General features: G+C 48.5%; 1 protein-coding gene across 8 annotated transcripts in view; it reads right to left on the reverse strand.

The window, feature by feature from the left end:
• TNIK (TRAF2 and NCK interacting kinase) overlaps positions 1 to 23980 on the reverse strand; it is a 376466-nt gene that overhangs the window by 45005 nt on the left and 307481 nt on the right. For 5 of the 8 annotated variants that reach the window (XM_038583888.1, XM_038583889.1, XM_038583890.1 and 2 more), the window contains 6 exons: positions 23321 to 23431; positions 21956 to 22042; positions 20736 to 20924; positions 11343 to 11507; positions 8780 to 9019; positions 7617 to 7723 (listed from right to left, as the gene is read on the reverse strand). In XM_038583888.1, coding sequence (XP_038439816.1) covers positions 7617 to 7723; positions 8780 to 9019; positions 11343 to 11507; positions 20736 to 20924; positions 21956 to 22042; positions 23321 to 23431 — 899 coding nt within the window. The remainder of the gene's footprint in view (positions 1 to 7616; positions 7724 to 8779; positions 9020 to 11342; positions 11508 to 20735; positions 20925 to 21955; positions 22043 to 23320; positions 23432 to 23980) is intronic. The other 3 variants (XM_038583893.1, XM_038583891.1, XM_038583894.1) reach the window with 1 other exon arrangement.

Consider the following 23980-nt stretch of genomic DNA (forward strand, 5'->3'; position numbering starts at 1 on the left):
TCCATCTTACTGAATTCTTAGCCACACTTTATTATGAGCAGTTCATTGATTTGTAAAAAAAAAAAAAAAGTGCCCTGTTTTAAAACATTACTACTGAAGGAGAGTAATTTTTATTCTCCTTTATTTACCATTTATAACTCCTCTGTGAATTACTTAATCATGGTCTTTGCTTATGTAGTTAGTGGTGTATTTGCATTTTTAAATTTATTTCAGGAAGCCTTTATATACTTTGGCTCTTATCAAAGGGAGGGATGTTTTATTTTATTTTTTTAAGATTTTATTTATTCATGACAGACAGAGAGAGAGAGAGAGAGAGAGAGAGAGAGGCAGAGACACAGGCACACAGGCGGAGGGAGAAGGAGGCTCCATGCAGGGAGCCCGATGTGGGACTCGATCCTGGGTCTCCAGGATCAGGCCCTGGGCTGAAGGCGGTGCTAAACCGCTGAGCCACCCGGGCTGCCTAAGGGAGGGATGTTTTAAAATCATTATTATTAAGCACTAATTTAAGAACAAATGCTAGGAGTCACCGCTTGTTATAAAATCTTACTGTATTATTCACTTTCATACCTTAAGTGCCCCCCAAATAGTGGTATTTACTAGCTCGCTCAGTTGGTTATACCAAGCACTGGCTCAGGCATTTGAGATATGATAATAAACATGACACACGCCCTTGTCATCTGCCGCTTGGTCAGACACAGCCAAACTCGCCCATGCTCTGCCCGCAGTGAGCACCGGGCCAACAGAGGGGCATGGAACAGGGCCACCTAGGCCACTTCTGATCATATACCTGCTATCCACCTGCCAGGGGGCGTGACATCGGGCCCCTCCACGTTCCCGATGTCTTGAGTTCTCCAAACAGAATTGCATGTCCTTGCTAAACAGAGTCACCGTAGTGTGACCATGGACTCTGATTGTAATGCAATTAAGTCATGTTAAAATGTAATTTTATGCCTTCCTTTCCCTCCACTCATTTCAAGAATGTCAAGCGCACTCTGACCTGTGTTGGGTACCCCATGTTTCATGTATAAAAATGAAAATAATAACGGTCCCTTCCCTCGAGACAATAGCATTTTAGTGTACTAAAAATCTGGCCACAGAATGGCATCATTCTAGCAGCAACTAGACCAAATGATTTCTTTTAGAAAACACAAGACCTCTGCTTTTTGGTGATGTATCTACCAAAAATATTTCATTGACTTACAAATATTTTAAAATATTGGGTTATCGGAAGACATGGCTAGTGGCCCTGGAAAACATATGTAAAAATAAATATGTCCTCATAACCTATTAGCTTTGATCATATAAATATAGGATTTATGACAATATTTATCCTTTTAAGTTTTTATTGGTAAAGGATTTGCTAAGTCAACCCAGCAGTATGATCAACTGCAGCAGAACTGATGATCAAACTTAAGGAAAATGTTTAAGATTCTCAATATTTTTACAGAACTCCTTTGTGCAGTAATTACTTTTGAAAACTGCCAGCACTTAATTGGTTTAAATAGATTTGGATCCATACTGGAAGTGGCCCTGATTTGGAGACTACCTAAAATGAAAAATGTATAATACTTACGCAACAGCCTACTTTGGAATTCTCCTTAAGAAAACAATCTTATCTCCTTTTATTTCCAAAAATAAATTCTTTCCCATGGTCCTCTTTTATTAAATAGTGGTGGACAGGAATTATTTAGATATAATTAATAAAGCCCCCCAAACACTTTTTCTAAAAAGTCTATTGCTAACCAACTGTATTGCAGATTGAAGGTGACAGGCAAGCGAAAGCTTCTTGATAATTGCTTTCACTTTGTAGACTGGTAATGTAGTGTTTTTTGTATATATATATAATATTATATGTATTTTAATATATATATATATTAAAAAAACAGCTATTAAGAGAAGGGTGACTGTGAGCTCTGAGATTTTTTTCCTCCTGTGGCTGTGATGTGGCAGCGGGACCCAGCTGTTTGCTTGAACACAACACCTTTCTATGAAGCACCTACTTTGTGAGTCTCGTTGGACCCGTATGAGGGATGGAGGAGAGCACAGGACACAGGCGCAAGGGGCAACATAATTCTCGAGATTTATTTATTCTCGAGATGGGAAACATGCAGCGGAGATAACAGTGGATAAGGCCCATCTCTGCAGGCTGCATGTGAAAGAACCTGTAAGTGATGTTGGAGTTTGGGGAACGATGGATGCAGCCTGGGGTGGTCGAGGTGGTGCCAAGACGGAGACAGGACTTGACTGGGCCTTGGGGGGTGAGCAGGAAGTCTGGGGGAAGCTCCTGAGCTAGGACACTGGGCTTGCTGGCATAGGGAGGACACTGGCCTGCTGGCGTACGGCGTCTGCATCCGCTTACCCTGGAAAGGTGGCTCAGCAGAAGGAACGGATGGCTTGGGGAGCGGTCCTGCGGGGCTGGGGGAGCTCATAGGCCTCCCGGTGCAGACTGAGCAGGTGGGGGGCGGCCACCTACCCACGATGAGGCCTGGGCCAGGGCTGCCAGGGAGGGGCATGGAATTGGCAGGACCAGCTGGGATGTGCAGGCCTCTCTGATGGGACTCGGAGCCTCTCTGGGTGTGAAGTTAATTGGTTCCCACGGGCATTAAACCCCCGATCTGGGCTTCCTTAGGGCTTCCTCCTCACCGGAGCTAACCAGCGTGGGTGCTGATCTTAGGAGGCTGCTGTTTTTGCTGCTGGAGACTGAAAGAAGTGTTTAGTTTCTACGTAACCACATACAGAAATTGGGAAAACTTTAAAATGCTTTTTCTACTTCATTTTTTTGGGGCGGGGGGGGAGTAGAAGTATTTTGAGAAAATGTTACACCACTCGTATTTCTCTTTTCCTTATTATGTAGTAATATGGTCTGGCCGTGGGGCCAAGGGGTCTGACATGAATGCCTTTAGAGGGAATTTCAGAAGAATTCTATGAAATAACAGATTTCCTTTGTTCACATCTTAACTGAAACTACTCAGATCCAAATGTGTAACAACTTGAAAACATTCACATATATTTCTTAAATGCCAACTTTTAGTTCATACATTTGCCATCCCACAGACAATGCTATAAAACACACAGTAAAGTGGAAATGTGGCAATTATTCCATTTACCCGACTCATATAAAAAGTCGAAACAGAAAATTAGGATCACAAAGTGATTTCTTGGCCCAAATACTTGGGCCAAGTCTATAATTAACTGGCTGACAGCCAAAATTCACTTTACTTTGTTCTTTGATGACACAGCCAGTGAGAACAAATGAGGCATGGGAAGATAGGTTTGGGACGGGACAGAGAATTATTTTTTGAAATTAAGCATTTAGTCATTGGGTGTTGACCAGGTGTTTCTGGCTTAATTTAAATCTCTTCATATTCTAAATGTGCTTGTTTGATCAAATATTAATTTGCTTTAGAGGAACACACGAATCAAAGTTAAATATTCAAGTACCTGGGAATTTTTTAAGACAGTGTTTCAAAAAATGAACAAATCAAATCTTGATCTAGACTCAGCTGGTCACCTTGACAACATAAGGCACCCGGGAGTCCATGCAGCAGGTAAGAAAGAACTGCAGGCTGACGTGTGCCTGTGTGAGAAGGAAGAGGGGAACGGGCAGGCGGGGGTGGGGGGTGGGGGGTGGGGGGGGTGGCGGCACGGTGACTGGGTTGTCACGCAGACTTTGGCCATGTAGGATGGGAAATGTCAAATGCATATAATGACGTTAGCACCAGCTTGGGTAGGAAAGTCTGGGGCCTATAAATAGATCCCATGGGACAACTATTTTTGTTTTATTTATTTTTTAAAGATTTTATTTACTTATTTGGCAGAGAGAGAGAGAGAGAGAGAGAGGGAGAGAGAAAGGGAGAGAGACCACAAGCAGGGGGAGTGGTGGGGAGACAGAGAAGCAGGCTCCCTGGTGAGCAGAGAGCCCGACTTGGGGCTCGATCCCAGGACCCTGAGGTCATGACCTGAGCCGAAGGCAGACGCTTCACCGACTGAGCCACCCAGGTGCCCTGATACACGTCTATTTTAAAACATATTCCTATAGGGCTCTTTTCGATTTGATGTAGTGTGTGTAGACAGGAGAAGAGTGACATACTTGGAAGTTTTTATCTGGGAGAAGGAAGGCTTTTGAAAATAGTAAAGCTCCGATGTTTTCCTCACGTTATAGGTACATGCTTGCATACTCCCACTTTAACTCACCTCAAGAATCTTCCCATTCAGGGTGCCAAGTAGTTTACTGATTTAAACATACTGTTTCCTATATTCTTAGAAATCATCACACATTCTGCAGTCACTGGGGAATATACACCATCTTGCACCTAGTACCTGGACGTCATTAGTACCTGAATTCAGGACGCAAAAACTAAGCTTTTTAACCATTAGCCTCTGTTTTCTATTCTTTCTTTTTTCTATCGACTTTGCACAAAAGTGGCTTCTTTCCCACTCATATCACAATATACACAGATAGAACTGCTCTCCTCGGTGGTTCTTCTCCAAGCAGGGACTTGGAGACGCAGGTTCCTCCTGGGTTCAGACACTGTTGCCTTAAACTTGTCGTCCCTAAGTCTGCCACAGAAGGAGAAGAGAGAGCCTCTGCCTTCTTTTGCTTTCTTTAGATAAGTCAATTCACAGATTTACCCCAAAGCAAAATAAGAAAGCAAGGCAAGTAACAGAGTTTTGCCCCTAATAATGCCCATAGCCCCAAAGAGTAGCAGGTAATGGTTTATCCTCTGACCCATGGGCCCTAGACTCAGGTGGTCTTGGTTGACTCACTGGCTCCCAAGGTCCCATGTGGCCCTTTGAATAGGGGGGGTCCCATGCCCCTCTACTGGGGACCCAGGAGGTCCCCAATATACATTTGCTGAATTTAGTAAATGAAAAAAAATAATAACAAAACATCCTGATTTTCTTATTTTATTAACATGTGTGGTTTTTCTTGGGATCCATTTTTTACTTTGCCAATTTCCCACTCTACCCTGAGGATCATTTTCAAGCAAGAGGGCTGGGAGGATAAAAAGGAATATTGACCAAATATAAGAAATATAGCTGATAAACATTGTAAATTATTGATTATTTAAAACAACCCCTTTTTATGGCTTTATGGATGGGCAATTGCCTGAAAAATGGTACAAAAAGAACTATGAGGACTTCATTAAGACCAGTGTAAAACAGGAGAGTCTGCTTTACAGTAATGCCCCCGGCCAGTCACATCTCCCACTGTCCATGCCCCCGTGTGTCTCCTTTACCCACTGACTCAGGGCTTGGCCATGTGATTGTGGTTGCCAATGGGACATCAGCAAAGGTGAAGCAAGCGAGGGCTGGAAACGTATTTGTGTACTGGGGCTTCTGGGACTTTCCCCGCCAGGAGGCTGTCCTGAGATCGCCAAACAATGAAGAAGACCAGGATGAGAGAGCACATGAAGGTACAGCTGACCCATCAGCTCAGTGCAGCCACATGGGGAAGCCCAAATGAGACCGGCAGAAAAACCTATTAGCCAACACACAGAATCGTAAGAAATTGGAAATCGTTGCTATTTCAGACCACTTAGTTTTTGGGTGTTTTATTATGAAGCAATCATGAGCTAAGAATTACATCTATCACAGTAGATAAGCCAAATCCTGAAACTTAAAAAAATGCAATCCAATCTAGAGTTGCAAAGTCTGATTCACATCTTAAGTGCTGGTCACTTGGAGATGGGGGCGGCAAGAAGCAGCGTTCAGTAGGATTACTGCACACGGCAGGGATGGGGAGGCTCCAGGGCCCTCTCCGACAATCCCTCTGACTTTCACTGTAGGTAAATAATTATTACCCCTTAGCTCCCTCCCTCCCTTCTCTGTAAGCAGAGAAATGTTAGCTGTCTCACAAAGTCCACATTCTTTGGACTAAGAACAAACTTAAGTGGTTCTGAGGGGGAAAAGCTCCTGTTTTACAAGCCAATGACCATCAAAAGCCAACTATCTTGGACCTAACGTCATTAAAATAACACTTCGGCGGGAACAAAGAGCTGCTTTTTATTTGATTATATAATGATAGTGCACTTTCTTTCTGGTGATAGGAGGGAAAAAGGCTTAGAGTTGAAATGAGGCTTGATTTACAGCAGCTAAAATTCTAAGCAACTGATCTGATGAACGGAGCCCTGGGGGCCGGGTCCAGAGGAATAAGAAGCACCGATAATCAGGGGCTCGCCGCTGCTTGAAGAGGGGGATCTGACAAAGTTCACCCCGGCAATCCCAGGGCTGCTGTTCCTCTCGCTCTGGTCACAGCACACTCTGGACTTTCTCAGCGCGGCTTAGCAACACCTGCTCGGGGTGAGGCTGACAAGTCCCTGGGAAAAAATGGCTCATGCGGAGCCTCCTGCCAGTGGCAATCCCACCCAGAACGGGCGAACTTCTTTGCCCTAAAGGGATTAATGTTCTTAGTACAGTTCCATCTTATTTATTGTGGACTGACCTCTTCCTAAAGCTCTTCACGTGACGAGGAAAATTAAAGCCGCACTATATCAAAATTCCATATATTAGAGGCAGACACAGATAATCCTCTCCTTCATTCCAGCCTCTCGTCCTTACTAGCAAGGGAGAGGCCTCCTCTTATGAACACAGGGGAGAACAATGCAACAGCCTGCCCAAGCTCACTCTTTTTATAGTCTCAGCAGAGACCATTTGCTATTTCGGTTGATCCTAAAAAGCGGTGCATTTATCATGAAAAAAATCAGAGGGAAGCTCGACAAACTAGAGCAGCAAATAGTGTCTGTTGCCACATAACACCAGCTCAGATACAGTAAAGGTGTTGTTTACTTTCCAGATTCTCTTGAGACCTCTACACCAGCCGGTAGGTGGATGCAGTTTCCTGACTGTAGGAATATCCATTGTTGATGGAAAATTCTAGGAGAGTACAGAGCCGTGGTGGAAGTAGAACTGTATCTGAGTGACCCTCCGTAATGCCAAGGAGGTGATTTCCTGCTAAGAAACAGTCTTTTTGTAACGTGCCAAGCTAGGAAGCTCTGCAGATGGCCACTGATGGGCTTCTTTGGCAATGACTTTGTAATGCCTTTTTTTTTTTTTTTTTTTTTTAAAGTAGGTTCCACACCCAGCATGGAGCCCTACATGGGCTTGAACTCACGACTGGAGATCAAGATGCAAGCTAAGATCAAGAGTCCGATGCCCAACTCACCGTGCTACCCGGGCACCCCTGCCTTTGTAATGTGTTACTGGCTCCCAGGGCATTAAAAATCACCTCTAACCAGGCCATCTTGTTCTGCTGACTTTGCCAAAGGGTCTCTGAAGTAATGGTTTGGGGTGTTTTAACCAGACTTATATTTGCAACTTTACTCCCCAGTTTTTAAAATTGTCAAGTGAGGTACACCGGCTTGGCTTTTGCGCGGTCTCATTTTTCTTCACCCACTCCCTCATTCATTCAAGAGCCTCCACTGTTCACTGATCTCTGTGAAAGGCGCAGAAATAAGAGGCATGTATTCTGGCCCCACCAGAGCTTACAGTCCAAGTGGCCAGTCAACAAGCCTCTGAAGTGAAAAAAGGACGGATGATTTTTAGGAGAGCAATAATGACAATGACAGGTGGGGGCCTGCCTTTTCCTTCACTTGAAACCATCTTTCTCGCCTTACCTTGCTCTGATGGGTTGAGATCCTAGTCTGGGTCCCAGAGCACTACCATTTCCAGGAGAATTCTTTCTGGCTAATGCTGGGGATATGGAAGTTGTTCTTTGAGGCACCTGAAAGAAAAAGCAGGATTCAGAAGAGTTTCCATGAAACAGCTCCAATAGGCTCCTTCCTAAAATTTACCAGGAGTTATAGAAACTATCAGAAATGGGAAAGGCATAGTGTTCATTTTTCAGAGAAAGATTTAACTCCCTAAACAAAACCACACAGAAGGCACTGAGGCACATTCAGCGATCATAAAGGAGTACGGTCTTCAATTTTATTTGTTTTTATTTTTTCTTAATAAATTTATTTTTTTATTGGTGTTCAATTTGTCAACATATAGAATAACACCCAGTGCTCATCCCGTCAAGTGCCCACCTCAGTGCCCGTCACCCGGTCACCCCCACCCTCCGCCCACCTCCCCTTCCACCACCCCCTGGTCTTCAATTTTAAAAACAAATTAAAAAGCAGACCAAGCTAATTATTTTGATTCACTGGGCTAAAATAGTTGACCTCCTTTGCTTGTGTACGAGTGGTGGATACCAGAAATTTCTCCGGGATACCATTAACTCAGTTGATCATTGGAAATTGCATCAGATGAGAATCATCCAGATAAGCTGAGCTCCACCCTAACTGATAAACAGATAAGGAAATGATGAAACCTGGCGAGAAATGAGGGTACCGGGCTACAGCTTGGGACATGAGCCACATGCCAGTGAGCTCAGAGCAATTACTTCAATGGATGCTAAGTGTCCCCACTTCCTAATCAATTTGCAGTCATTAATTAAAAACACCCCCCCCCCCAACACTGTGCTTTGGAAGGTCGATTTGCAAATGTGATACAAAACAGGATTAATATTGAAAATCCTGGCAGGGTCTTCAAAAAGACTGTATGCACACCAGCAGACACACAGTAGGAAAATGTATCATTATTAGCTTAGCTGACAAGGGCCAAGTCTTAGCTTGGGGACCAGGAGGGGGAAAAACCCAAACCTAAGAAGGGGTGGTGCTCTGGCATTCTCCTGCTCCTCACTGCTGTGGAAGTGCTGGAGGAGACGTAGTAAAAGTCATCGTGAACGAGGCTGATGATGACAGGAACGCGGAGAGAGGCCCGCCAGCCTATTTACCTTTGGTGGAATGTCTTCTTCCTGTCGTAACCAAGAGCTTCGGTCAAACTTCTCAATGCGAGTGGGGAGAGGAGGGTTTTCAGAGGTGGGGTCCGAGTTCTGGCGCGGCATCTCCACGCGGTGAGAGGTCACGTTCAGGGCCTCCTGAAACCCAGACAGGCCCTTGGTGGGCTGCTCGTGCACAGACTGGGAGGCGGTCAAGGCAGGTCCCTGGGACTTCACAGCTACCAGATGTGGAATCTAAACGTCAAACCAACACGGTAGCGACATTATTAGAAGAAAAAGCAGATCTACTAGGACCTTCATTCAGTGGAAGGGAAAAATAAAATTTTAGAGCACGAGCGCTGGAGTACACGGAGCCCATCACAGCTGTCTCCAACCTGCTTTTGGAAGCTTTTCCACATTTCCCATTCACAGCCATGTGTAGGCCGGACCCAGGGCGCCTGGCAAAAACTAAGCGATTCACTTGGGCCCGCTAAGAGGTCTGTGAAATAGGTGTGAGGACAATAACAGCAATTTTTCAGTGGACACTTACTGACCAGCAGTATAATATGTTTACAAGCACTTTTCTTCTAATATGATACACCTCCTCCTTCAAAACCCTCAACTTTGACTTTAGAGAGTGCTATCGCTCTGTAAAACAAGGAGTGTTCCGGATCACCTTACTTCTTAGGAACTCACTAAATCCACTACGAGGCGGACACAATCATTTTCACCGTTTTTCACGTGAGGATGGAAGGTTTAGAGGTGAAGTAACAACCTGGATCTCACAGCTAATACTTGCTGGAGCCTGGATTGGAAGCCTCACACACCTCATGGTCCAGACATCTAGCTCCGCGCTACTCCACTTTCCGGTGAGCTGACTCTTACCACCCGTGATGGCTCTTACCATCCACACCAGGATGTTTCTTTTAGGGGGAAAGTCACATATGTTGGCACGCATTCATATCGTTCGTGTAGGGAAGACATGCCGTTTTTGGTAGAAATGTGGTTCTTTAAGACAAATCATTAGAATCAAGAGTTTTCAGGGGCGCCTGGGTGGTCAGTTGGGTAAGCGTCTGCCTTTGGCTTGGGGTGTGATCCCAGGGTCCTGGGATCGAGCCCCACGTCAGACTCGCTGCTCAGTGGGGAGCGTGCTTCTCCCTCTCCCCCTGCTCATGCCCTTTCTTGCTCTCTCTCCCTTTCTCTCAAATAAATAAATAAAATCTTAAAAAACAATAAGATCAGGAGTTCAGCGTGTTCTTGACCGTTAGCACCACTCACACTTAACTGTTACTGTCTCCTCCCCCATCACAAAGTCCGACTCCCTGGAGATAGGAGCCGTGTCTGGATGGCATCTCTCAGTCTACACTGTGCCTGGCATGTGGAATGTGGTCAATAAATCTCAGCAGGCGAAACGTCTAGGGGACTTTCTAAATTAAACTATTAAGTCAATAAACACTAACATAGTATCTGCTTTGTGCAAGGGACCTAGCAGACCCTCTTCGGTCTAAACTCTCGATGCCAGGCCACTGGGGAGCATTTCCGCAGCCCTCTTCCGCCAGCCTGGCCCTGCTCCTTTAGCCCTTGAGGTCTTATCCCTGGAGCAGCTCTGCCCTAGCTTCTTCATACCCTCTCTGGTCTGAAACCTGAAGTGTCATTAATTAGAGTTCAGAGAAAACCCTCAAGGTCTGCTTCAGGTGAATGTTATGCTTCCACCAGAAAAGACCTCTAAATCGATCAGGTTTTTATTAATGTTAATATAATAACATTATATATATAATATATATAACATATATATAATAATGTTAATATGCTAAATACTAATATGAAAACAGGGCATGTTTTAAGAACATAGCACAAAACAGAAACCTACTTAAGAGTCTTCAAAGACATCTGGGTGAAACTGGCTGCATTATCACTCTTACTTTTCGTAAAATTCCACTTTTTTTTTTTTTTTTTCATTTTTAGTATTTATCGGTCAAGAGGTCCTCTAAAACCTCCCAGAGACTTGTCCTGGAGCAGAGGAACGGTTTCCTTTTTTGAAATAGCTCCCAACTGGGGCTCTGTAGGCCGGGGGAAGGGGGGGCCTCAAGGGCCCCAGACGGCCGGGCTGGGCTGGCACAGGTATGAGGCCGCAGGTGGGAGGGGGCCCCGGGCATCTGCATTTCCACCAAGCTCTCGGGTGACATTGATGCTGAGGGTGCCATGAGCACCCTTGGGGAACCACTGGCTTAGAAGCCACAATTTTATCCAGGGTCATTTACACTTTCTGCGCCCAAATCGCAGGGAGCAAGAGACAACTGTTCACCTATGACCCCGAGGCTATGACCTCGGCCTAAGGGGCTCGGCGCCCCTGCTCGACCCGTGTCCCCAGGGAGGCCGCTGCCCAAGGGCTGACCCGGCGGTGCGCCCAAAGCCCAGGGTGGCGCTGGCCCCCTTCTCAGCGCTCCCCCCGCCCCGCATCCCCTGGGGCCTGCCCTAAGCCCGGGGGCCCCGGACCCCGTGGGGCCCGGGGACAGTCCCCTGCTCCGGGCGCCTCCCCGAACACGCGGTGTGGGGCCGGGGGACCCAAGGGCTGTACCTGGGGGTCCACCGGCCTGAGCATGGGCGGCGTCCGGGCGGGCTGCACCCCGCTGATGCTGAAGGACTCGGACCGCGGGGGCAGCGCGGGGTCGGATATCCTGTTGGCGACCTTGTGCGGCAAGGCGGGCGAGCTCTGCCGGTTCAGCCGCGAGCGCTCTTCCACCTGGAGGCCAAAGCAGACGAGACGGACACAACCCAGGCCTGAGGGCCGGCGGGAGGCTGCTCTGCGTCCTCGGCCCTCAGCGCCCCGCACCTGCTCTGCGGCAGGCACCTTTGGAGAAGCTCTTCTCTGGGGCCCCGGGCGGGGGGGGGCAGGCCGTGACCCCAGGGTCCTGGGATCGAGTCCTGCGCGGGCTCCCCGCAGGGGCCTCCCTCTCTGTGTGTCTCAGGAATAAATAAATAAAATCTTAAAAAAAAAAAAAGGCAGATCCTTTTTTAAAAACAAAAGTAGGAGGGGGCAGCTCGGGTGGCTCAGCCGGTAAGCGCCTGCCTCTAGCCTAGGCCGTGATCCCAAGGTCCCGGGATTGAGTCCCCCGTCGGGCTCCCTGCATGGAGCCTGCTGCTCCCTCTGCCTGGGTCTCTGCCTCTCTCTCTGTATCTCATGAATACATAAATAAAATCTTTTTAAAAAATAAAAGGCAGATCCTTTCTTTAAAACAAAAGTAGGGGATCCCTGGGTGGCGCAGCGGTTTGGTGCCTGCCTTTGGCCCAGGGCGTGATCCTGGAGACCCGGGATCGAATCCCATGTCGGGCTCCCGGTGCATGGAGCCTGCTTCTCCCTCTGCCTGTGTCTCTGGCTCTCTCTCTCTTTCTCTCTGTATGACTATCATAAATAAATAAAAAATTAAAAAAAAAATAAAATAAAACAAAAGTAGGAGGGGGCAGCCCGGGTGGCTCAGCAGGTGAGCGCCTGCCTCCGGCCTAGGCCGTGACCCCGGGGTCCCGAGATCGAGTCCCACGAGGGGCTCCCGCATGGAGCCTGCTGCCCCCTCTGCCTGGGTCTCGGCCTCCCTCTCTCTCCGTCTCTCTCCGGGTCTCCGGGAAGGAGTCCCACCTTACACCACCACCTGCCCCGAGCCGGAGCCATCACCCCGTGCTGCCGGGCCCTGCGCTGGGGCCTCCGGCCGGAGTTGGGGCTCCCCAGCAGTCTCTCCCGCACTGCCTGGCTCTCATCCTGCCAACGGGTCGCGCCAGGCTGTGGAGCCGCCAGGGAGCCCGAGGCGGTGTGGGGGCATCGGGTGCCCGGGGAAGGCGGACCGCCTGGAGGAGGCGCCCACTCACCCCTTCCTCACGGCCCCCACGGCCTGTGGCCCTCCCTTCAGCGGACTTCCCGCACCGTTTCCTTCCCCCTCTTTAGGGCCCTTTCTTTCCCCTCATCTCCCTGCTCCGCTTCCGGCCTGGACTCTCCCCACCCCGTTCTCTGGGCTCGTCCACGCGTGACCTGCATTTTCGCTCCCCCGCCTCCTGTCTCCCTGCCGGCCGCCCTCCAGGGTCACTTCATCTCCCTCGTCATCCCCCTTCTTGCGGAGTCTGTCTCGGCCCAAGGCAGGGGCCTGAGCAGAAGCGTTCCCCAGGAAAGGCCCACGGGCCAGGGGCGCCCCTCCGTGGGAGGACACCCCCCACCCCCTGTCCACATCTGGAGCCTGCGGACTGTCAACGAGGGCATCTCCCATGGAGATTTAGATGAACGCGACAGACACTGCAAGGCACGACTGAAGATCTGCGACAGCTTCAAGAGGCCTAGGCCTTTGCTTTCAGATCACTCTCCTCCGGCCCTTTATTTCTGTAGGGTCAGTTTGGCAGCCCTATATTCCAAACCTCCCAGGCAGCGCCCCCCGCCGTGACCCTGCAGTGTGAGCCGGACCCCCCTTCTGCTGACTCACTGATGAGGGTTCCAAGTGCCCGCCAGGGAGCCCACCTGCAGGCCAAGACCCGTCTCCAGGGGGCGCCTTCTTCACTTCACTGCCTGATTTGAAATAAAAATCCACAAGAGCTGTTCTTTCCCATCCTTCCTATTTCATTTTAAATCTTTCTAGACGCAGACTCAGCCTCAGATACAGAAGCCTGTTATTAGGTGCTTATATTAACTGCAAACGTCTTAACACAATGAGGGGGGCTGAAGAATAGAAAACCGTGCCCCCACTTCTCCCCGGGGGAACTCAACATCTCCTCTCCCACCATGGCTGTGCAGGGTACATACGATTGGCATCCAGTGGACTTTGGTGTTGAAACTCCACGTCCCCCCCACCCCACCCCCCAAAAAAAGAAACTCCACGTCCCAGAGCTCACCACACACCAAACCAGGTTAGCTACCCAAAGCCAGAACATGCATACTTTGCGTACGCGCGTGTGCAAAGTATTACATCAGCAGTAATTATTTGACCATTGCACGGAGCAAAAAAATAAAATAAAGCCAGGTTTGAGCTGAGACCATGAAGAAGAGAAAGTCCCACAAAGACAGATAAACTCAGACTAAGCCATGCACTGTATTCTTTTCTAAATACTAGTGTCCTTGAAAAGAAAGTGACGACTTCCAGACCACTGGACTCGGCCAAATATTAGCCATCTGCTTACTTCCCCGGAAGAGTGAAGAACACTTGCTGTTATTATTATCTTTTCAAGCTATAAACACCCTCGGTTTTAAACACACACTTAGAGACAGCACATTCTGAAAGCACTAGAAAGAGTCTGCCTTGAGGGGATGGAGTCGAAGAGGATGCCACCGTGAGCAAAGAAACCTTTTTTGAGACAAAGAATCCTTTTGGCAACAGCCAGCAGCAAGGTTCCAGTAAAGGGGGGACTCAGCACAGGCCACACGGCTCCAGAGCCACGTGGGAAATGAACAGGGCAGGAGAGTGAGGCACCGAATTCACAGGCAGGTAACGGGTTTGACAGGTTGTGAGTAAATATTACGAATGCACGTCTGCTAAAGTTGCCTGTGCCTTCTCTCAGTGGTTTACATACTAAATCCTACCACCGGTATGCGTCAGGCTGTACCATTCTAAAATACATGGTTTCAATAATCTATTGTTGTTTCAGGACAATTCAATTTGTTGACATTTCCTGGGTTGGAGTATGTCCAAAGAAACTCGAAAATCTATGAGAAAGGTGTAATAATGAGCCATTTGGCTATATGCTTTGTCCCAAGAGAACTTTGTCCTAAAGTTTTTAGGAAGAGAATGCTGCCCACTGCTTTTTGCACCAAAGGAAACAGCATGAGTACTGGAGCAAAGATACCAAATCAAGCATCCTACTATCAGACAAAGGAGACGCTGGGTGGTGTATCTAGGCTCAGGCCCTTCTGATTATTTTGATACTGGGCAAAGGCCTGTCTCCTGATTCATCACATCTTATTTCTACTAATTGAGAAGGAGATGGATCTGTGAGTGAGACAGAAAAAAAATGTTTTTTTCACCCAGAATAAGGATATATATGATTAAACCCTGGGGTACAATGAAGATATGTTTCGATCTGCCTTACATAGCACTAAAAATCAGTCTATTAGCTGAGCCTCTGCTCCAAGGAGATGTAAAATGTCAGAGACACCACCAAAAAAGAATGTTCTAGTAGCAACAGACATAGAGTGCCAAGGTGCTGGACCATGACAACAAGAGGTATCTGTTATGAAGGATTTCCTACTTGAAGGGATTATCAGTGAATATAGAGAACAAGATTAGGAGGGACTGGTCAGTTTTAGGACAAAAGCCATATTTTTCTTATTAAAAGGATCGTTTTAACATTAAAACTAAAATTGAGAGGTTTAGATCACCTCTGCAGAAATGCTTTCCTATGTATTACAGCATTACAGGGAGAAAAAAGGAACAGAATTGTGGTCTCAGAAATGAAAATCTGCTCCAGGCATGGCTGTGTTGTCCACTGGGTTCTACAGGAGTGATGCCTAACGCCTCTGAGATGCATAAAGGCTATGTAAACCCAGGAGACCTGAAAATAAATTTGATTACAAGATTTCAAAAAATTCCTCAAAATAAATAAAAATGTTTAAACATGTATAAAAGGACACATGTCAATTGTTAAATTATTTTGTACGTTGGCGACAATTCACAGCTTTCAATGTCTCCCTTAGCAATAATGAATGGTATCTGTTGAGAGGAATATTTCAAAACAAAATCACAGAAGCGATTTTTTAGATGTTGACAGCAAAACTATATCTACGATGTCATATGGGTGCATTTTTTATAACGCTTTATATGATGCAACATCCGTGGGGTCTGTGGTCTAGGCCTTACTTAAAAGCTTATTTATCCATGGTGAATTAAACACAGTCACGTGGGAATTCCAACTGAGCAAAACAGTTTGATGTTTCTGTCTTTACTGGCAATGTTGGGGAAAGAGAAAGAAGTCGACAGATAACCTTCAAGTGCTCATTAACTCTGTAGGACCCCACATTCACTGGTCACATAAAGAGTTGAGTCACATTGTCCTTTGGCAAAACCACAGGAACAGATGGTTACTGAGCAAGGTTGGGGATATCCCTTCTCTGAGGCACCTGTGAGAACAGGGGAGACTCATTCATGTGAAATGCTTAGAATGGAGTCTCGTCTGAAGACAAGAGCCTGGACTACTTGTCCAGTACCCACTCTTAACCAATGACTCCAGAGAAGAGTATTAGGTCTTCATGGGGATGGAGCACGTAACTTAAAAATAATAAGGCAAGCCCTTCACAAGCTGAGATGACAAGTGAAGAAGTGTGCATGTATCCCTGGAGGGGAGTGGGTGGAGGCCATGGGGTTGCATGTGGACTGCCCTTGTGAAATCCAAACCAGAAACAACAGAAGCAAAACACTTATTCCTGGTGGGTGACAGTGGCCTTGGAAACAAAACGCGACTGTGTTGAAGACTGTATTTCATTGTATGTGCACAGGGCCTAGAATTTCCATGGCGCACTCACATATGCGATGGCCAGGGGGGCATTCCCGAGAGGCAGGACGTGCAGCTGGGGAAGCTGCACCTCAGGAAGGCTACAAGACTTGTCCCGGCCACCCAGCCCGGTGGTGGGAGAACTCGAACTCAAACTTCTTACTCCTTCCCAGGTCTCTCTCATGCCAGATCTTAAGAGAGTGAAGCAGAAACTGAGGAAAGAAGGGAGCAGAGCTGTAAACTCTAAATGGTAATTTGGGACCTCATCTGTAAAATGACTCATATAAAAAGGGGGAAAAAAACCCCACATCAGTGTAGAGTAGGGAAAACCAAGTGGAGGAGTTCTTACATGCAGGGATTTCAGCGTCCAATGCGCTGATGAGATATAAAGAGACATCTTGGCCCATCGTTTGCCAAATTACACCATGGCCAGATGACTGGAATGCATCACAGAGTAAGAACATGATGGAGTGTTGAAAAAAATTAAAATACAATCTCATACAGTATTCATGTGGGGACAGCACTCAATCACTGCAGAGTGTTGATGGAGATTTAAAAAAATACGGGGGGGGAGGGCACGCGCAATTACTGCCAGGCCCATCCACATGCCATTTTAAGGAAAGGAATCTGCTCCGTTATAAGCAAAAAGGTATTATAAGAAAAGGAATCTCCATCTTTCAAAAAGTGGCAACGAGAAAAAACAACCTCCCGGTTCTGCTTTTTTTTTTTTCTGCTGATGTTTAACAGAATGTCATACTGATGTTTTTACGGAACAAATCTAACTTCCATCCCAATCCAGAAGTGGACGAGAATTTGCAAGGGGTGAAAATGCCTTGACCCCGCCCCTTTCCGTAGAGACCGGAAGGTTCCTCTCTGGCCCAAATCTGAAAATCACAGTCAGTGTGACAATCGGGACAAAGCACTCCGTCAAAGGAGGGAGGGAAGAGCTTGACAAGATGTGCAGAGGAGTATTTTCATTTCTTCTTATTACATCCAACAGATTAATGAGAAAGCTCCTGCAAAATGCGATGATGACCTAACGTTTTACAAAGTGAAGCAACAAAATCACCGAGGGTGAGGCACTGTAACATCACAGCAGCTGCCGAGAAACTGTTGGTTTGAAAAATAAAAGAAAAAAGGAAGAGAAATAAGGGGATGAGAAAGTAACCAAAGAAGGACAAACCATCCTGGCGGGGGAGGTAGAGAGCTGAGGTAGAAGACAGATATGGCACAAGTCACAGAGGCTGCAGGGGGAGGAGCCCGTGGCATGGGCACCGCTGGCCCCTCGTCCCTGGCAAGGATCATTTCCATTTTAGACCCTGGGAAAGGATGCATTTGAAAAAGAAAGGGTACCTTTTATTCTAACTGCTAAGGAGAGTTTAACTCAGGTTCTTTCTCTTGGCTGATGAGTAAGATTCGTCTGGGCTTGAAATTCTGTCCACATCTAAAGTTTTGAAATGTATTTTGTCGTCTAGCTACTTTCAGCCCCAGCAACCCCACTGTTATAGGGAAAGAAACCTTTAAATAATGCTTGAGAAGTTCATATGCTGCTCGGAGAAGCATTAAAAAGGTCAAGGAGACCAGGATCCTCACACCCATTTTTCTTCCCATTTTAAGAAGTGGGTGTTAAGAGAATGATGAATCAAACCAAAGCAGACAATTATTTGTTCTTATTTGTGTACCAGTCACTCCAGTTCCAAATTCAGCCCATCACTTATCCAATGATCTAAATGTTTCGTCTCTCTTCTAGAATATGAACACCCACTCTAAGACTTGGGAACGGTTTCATGAATAGATGGGTTAGTTGGAAGCCAGATTACGTTAACCACACCCAGGAGGATAGGACTAAAGATGAATCCCCAAAGAATGTTCCCACACATGTCTAGAATTGCGTGAAGCCCAAAGAAGAGTGCCAGGAGCTAGGAAGCCAGAGGCCTTGGAAGATGTCACCCACCAGAGGTGGCCCAGATTTATGATGGCCGGGGAACCTCACATCGGGAGTGCTTGCTGACACAGCTGGGTTGTTTGCACGCCCAACTGCTGTGTTTCTTTCACTGCTAGGAGCCTGGCCAGGGAGCACAGAGGAATTAGAAGGTCTAGGAAACCATCTTGATGGTATCTGCAGAGATTGGCCTCCAGGAATGCCATGACTTCTGAAAGCTCGGGAACTGTGACCTAATTCCGAACAGAGAGGATAGGCCGGGAAACTTAGCGAGGAGGACAAAGAGTAACTAGATAACCATGAAGTCAAAGTGGTTAAGTTCACATCAGAATGTGCCGGGTGGAGGTGGAAGGAAGGACGTGGGAACGGCTCCGGGCTTCTCCCCCTTTGCTGGAACATTTGCACATGAGGGAGGTGCACGGGGGAAAGGAGGGATTCTGGGAAGCTTTGCAAAGAATCACGATCTTCTCCAGTGGGGTCAGTGGGTGCGCCTCTCCTAGACTCATGCCTGGGGCTGGGGGCACCGAGGGCCATGTGGTCATGCATCAAGAAGAGGTCATTTAGCGATGCAGCACTTCTTAGAGGCGTTGAGGCACTTGGAAGGATGCATGAATTCATGCCCCTCCTGCCCCGAGGTCCGCAGGAGTCTCTAAGGCCCTCCTTACTTGCAGTGATGGACAACTTGGGGCTGGTCACTTTGAAGATGTTGGGAGAGGACACACAAACGACCTTAGACCCTAACTCTTGAGTTGGACTACATCCTTGGGAGCGAGATCGCCGTGGGGATCTCACTGTGGTCCTCCAGGCTTCCTGAGCCTTCAGGGGTTCTTCAAGACCAACTCTAATAGGACAAGCTGGTCCACCTTTCTTCCGAGAGTGATGCTCCAACAGGAGTCTTGATCTGGCATCATTAATCTCTGCAGGTGCTACTGGCATTAGCTTAGCGGAGCCTAATTTCTCAGCCTTCTGAACACCTGCCATGATCAGGAGCTGTGAGTGTAGCTTAGCTGAGGGTTTCAACTTGGCAGGGCCAGAAAACGGTTTAGCAGTGGAGGAAGGTGGCACATCTCTGCCAGCCAGGACGCACATCAGCTGCTGTCTAACAGCAGAGTGATTCTGCTTAGCTGGAAGAACAGGTGGGTTATTAAAGGGTCGGTGCTGTACCTGGGAGTAGGATCACAAAATTGAGTTATTGATCTAAGAGAAAGAGGCAGCTGTTAGAGACACAGGTAAATACAAATCATCTTTATAGACTCTAAAGGAAAGTGATCAAAAACATTCTTTATGTGGAATCAAACGATTTTCTCTACAGATTCCGTTTTTCTAAGTTTTAAAAGAAAAAAAGTTTGGTTTCTGTAAAAATAGCACACGATCACCATAAAAGATTTAAGCAACATATGAGAATACAAGAAAGTTCAAAGAAAAAAATTGTTTGTGCTGCCCTTAAACAATCATCGTTAACATTGGGGTGACATCACTTCAAGAATTTTCTATATATATATATATGCATATATATATATATACATATATATATATATATATATATAAAAGAGAACAAAAAAATAAAAAGACGGGAATATGTTTATAAAAATGGGATCTTAGGTAAGAAATCTAGTTCTGGTAAGACTGTACTCTAGATAACTTGAAATAAGCTCTAGCACCTGAAGATACTAGAAGAAAATACAAAATACCACAAACATCCTCTTAAATGACTGGCTACGCTTACAAGGAAATAAAGGAAATCACTGGGTGCCACAAACAATGACAGACCTGAAAACCAGGGTTTTAAGCACACAGACTGACACAGCGACTTCTGGGAAGGTTGTTAAGCTTGGCTGATCTTGTTTTTTTTTCGCTCTGTCCATTGGGTCATCACCTTTTTTCCTCCCATCCAAAGAGTTTTAAATTAGATTTTTAAAATAGCTCATCACAAGGCCGAGTTCTTAAAAATCCGCCCTTACTCTAGTAGTTGAGCAAATGAAGAACCAGGGCTTTGGAAGTACTTGCAAAAGAACTAGCAATGACCTCTGATCCTGAAAGCAGAAGCCACAACCGTGGGTCTGAGACCAACTGTGCCCCCATTCATACCGCAACGGAACAAGGGAGAGTCGGCGGCAGTGCTAACGATCACTTTTAGGGTCTAGGTACAGACAGGAAATGATTATACCTAAAATTCCCCAAGTCTTTATTGAATCATCTTCTTTCATGGGGGAAGTCATTAAATATCCTCATGCTGCAAACTCATTCGGACCCTTACGACAAAAGTGACTTTTCTACTTCCTGTTATTGTTTACAAAAATCCCCTGTATCCAAGAAGATACCAACAAAAAAACAAAACAAAACAAAAAACCCAAATCCCTGAAAAACAAAAATCACTAATGGATTAAGGTGCCTTGCCAATTCTCTACAGAAATAATATTATGGCTCTTCCCAAAGCAAAGCATGCACTGCTCACGAGGCATCGTTTTCCAGTTGCGTCGCACTAGTTTAATTCTCTACTTCTACTGGGTCAACTCACCGCAGCCACCGGCCCGGCCGGCGGGACATGGCTACACTTGCTGGAGCACTTACCTCCTTGGCCCATGCTGGCTTCTCGCTAGGACTCATCCCTTCCTTGTAATGGTACAGTGGCTTCTTCTCCACAGGCCTCTGCTCCTGCCGCTGATGCTGGAGGGAAACCAAGTAGTCTCTCTCTTGCTTCAGCTGTCTCTGCAGTCTTTCTGCTTGTCTCTGTTCTTCCAATTGTTTGCGTTTATATTCCTATCCGGACCAGGAAAGAGAAGCAAAGAAAGGGCCAAATCACCATATGGAAACCACTGGCCGGCACCGGAGAAGCATGCAGTGGAGCCCAGAGAGATGGTAACAAGAGGCCTGAACGCCAACAGAACCACAGAAGGATGTCAGGGCGTGTTACAGAGATAGGCTCCAGCCGGGGCTTAGCACGTCACGAAAACACTCTTGCCTTCGTGGCAATCCCTACAGCACACCCCCCATTGCAAAGTGACTTGTCCCTGACCTGTGACCAAGAGAGTAGCAATAAGAGGACATCTGGATGGTCAGCACCACCCCTACAGGGAGCCATCCACTTCCCGATTTAGTAACCAAACCATTCAAACATGTCCAATGAAGCCCCAAACTAAGTAAGTAGCTACAGGTATTGCTCAAATCCTCTTTCGTTTAACAAAAGTTGGTCCAACGAAGGCCATTGGCAAGCATATGCAGAGGCTGAAAAATATCATAGGGCCGCTGAAGAAGAAGCTCAGGTAAAAAAAAAAATACATCGAGAAGCTCATTTGGAGAGCAGTGCGATAATAATAAAAAAAGCCCTTCAAGTGGAAGCCGCGTGAGCAGGGAACACAAAATGTTCCCATCGTAAGGGTAAAACTAATAGTCTGCAGATGAAATATGACTGCAGAGCTGAGTGGGTTCCTACAGAAGAGGTGCCTTTTGCTGTGATTGTATTCTAGCACGTTGCAAATGACCTTAACAATTACCCTGCGATAAACACAGTGGGCCTCGAAAACAGCCCGAACTGGTAATACGCCCGGATTCGTGCGAAAGTTTCGCAAAGAGAAGGAGGCACTAAGGAGTGCCTCCAAGTGCCTCACATGTATTCGGGTGGCAAACTAGGTCAGGAAACGTAGTAAGCCCCCACGAGCCTTTGGAGGTCCATGGGGCTCGGAGGACACCCCCCCCCAGGACCGGCGTGTTAGGGGGCACACACAAGGACACACGCGCACACACGCAGGAGGAACACAGAGCAGGTGACTGGCCCTCGGCTTTCCCATTACCAGAAGTAGAGCTTGTTCATGCAGTAGCTGCTGCTGCAAGATCTCTAACTGTCTCTGCTCCTCCTCTAACTGTCGCCTGATGTACTCCTGGAGAGGTAGGCAGCAGAGCACGCACAGCGACACAGGAGGGAGAGAGAGAGAGAAAAAGAACCGGTAATTTCAAAGGTGACAAGAGCTGCCGAGGAAAGTGTGGAAGGAAGGAGGGAAATAAAAAAAACAAACAAACAAAAAAACAAAAAAAACCACCAAAAACCAAAATATACCCAGACACGTCCTCTCACCACACGGGGAAAGTAGGGAAGTAAAAGCCCTTGTTGGCGGCCCGAAGCCCCAGGCCTCGCGGCTCTCATGAACGCGGCCAGTTCGAAAGCTTTCCAGCGCAGGCTCCCTGCCCCGGCTCCCCACGCAGCAAGGCCAGGGGTTCAGGGGCTCCTGTGCGCGGCGGGAAGGAATCCTCGTGGGCTGTGGTCGGCCCGCGAGTGTCACAGGAGGGCCCGCGGAGGCTGGGGTGTGACCGTCACTCGCACCCAGGGCCCCGCACCCGCGCAGCCGGACGCTGTGCGAACAGAAAAGCCCTTCCAAAGCCACGGCCGGGCCGGCTCGCTGATCGGGCCTCGGGGCCACGTTCCCAGGAGCCCCCACCCCGGGGCTGGGGGGACCCCAAGATCAAGGTGGGTCAGGAGGCTCGGCCTGGCAGGAAACCAGGCGCCACGCGGGCATCGCCACCAGTGGGCATTGCTAGGGCTGTGTGTCCTGCTTCTGGAAGGGGTGAGAGGAGCGGGCTGATGAGCAGTCCCGGGGACCCCCCCTCCACCCCCAGGGTGGCTGGTTCAGGAGCTTCCTCCCGGGCAACCCCCCTCCACCCTCCGGGGTGGCTGGTTCAGGAGCTCTTTCCCGGGGAAACCCCTCCAACCCCCCACCCCCAGCCCCGGTGGCTGTCTCAGGAGCTCCGCCCTGGGGACCCCCTCCACTCCCCCGGGGCAGCTGGTTCAGGCACTCCATCCCGGGGACCCCCTCCCAGGGTTGCTGGCTCAGGAGCTTCCTCCCGGGGACCCCCCCAGGGTGGCTGGCTCAGGAGCTCCACCCGGGGACCCCAGGGACCACCCCCAGGGTGGCTGGCTCAGGAGGTTTGACCCAGGGACCCCAGGGACGCCCCCCAGGGTGGCTGGCTCAGGAGCTCCCTCCCGGGGACCCCAGGGACCCCCCCAGGGTGGCTGGCTCAGGAGCTCCACCGGGGACCCCCCCCTCCAGGGTGGCTGGCTCAGGAGCTGTCCTGGGGACCCCAGGGACCCTCCCCCAGGGCGGCTGGCTCAGGAGCTCCGTCCCGGGGACCCCCCACCCCCCCACCTGCTCAGGAGCGCCTACCTGCTCGTGCTCGGCGCGCCTCCTCTCCTCCTCCCGCCGCATCTGCTCCTCGTAGTGGCGGCGCTGCTCCCGCTCCTGCTGCTTCCGCAGCTCCTTCTCCCGCCGCTGTTGCTGCGGGGCCACAAGCAGGGGAGCGTGAGCGGGGGACAGGGCGCAGGGCCTTCCGACGGTGGGGGCACCGAGAGCAAGCCGGGGCCACGCAGGTCCCCGCAGGTCCCCGCGGCCCGTGCCATGGGCTCCCCGGGTTTTACTCCCCCGGGGCTCCGGCCCAGTGCACCCCCCGCCCCCGCCGGGCCAGGGGTTCCACTCAGGGGCAGGAGGCCCCCGCCGCACGGGGACATAGGACATGTGACACGTCAGCAAACCGCTGAGGAGATTCTGCGGGTCCTACACGCGTGGGCAGAGCTCGCCACCTGGTCTCTGACACGCGCAGGACAAACATTGCACAGGTGAGAGAAAGCAGGATCCACGGCGATCAAGTGACCTGTTCGAGGCCATTCGGGAATTAATGGCCACAATTCACTGCCTCTGACCCCATCCGCCACCCCATCTGCTACCCCACGCTGCCTTTCTTTATTCTCTGGAGTATTCTCTGGCCCGTGTGCATTTCAACTTCTCATCGAGTAAGACCCTTACACGCGCATCACGGACAGTGGACAG

The sequence above is a fragment of the Canis lupus genome, chromosome 34 (genome assembly GCF_011100685.1).
Source record: "Canis lupus familiaris isolate Mischka breed German Shepherd chromosome 34, alternate assembly UU_Cfam_GSD_1.0, whole genome shotgun sequence".
NCBI lineage: Eukaryota > Metazoa > Chordata > Mammalia > Carnivora > Canidae > Canis > Canis lupus.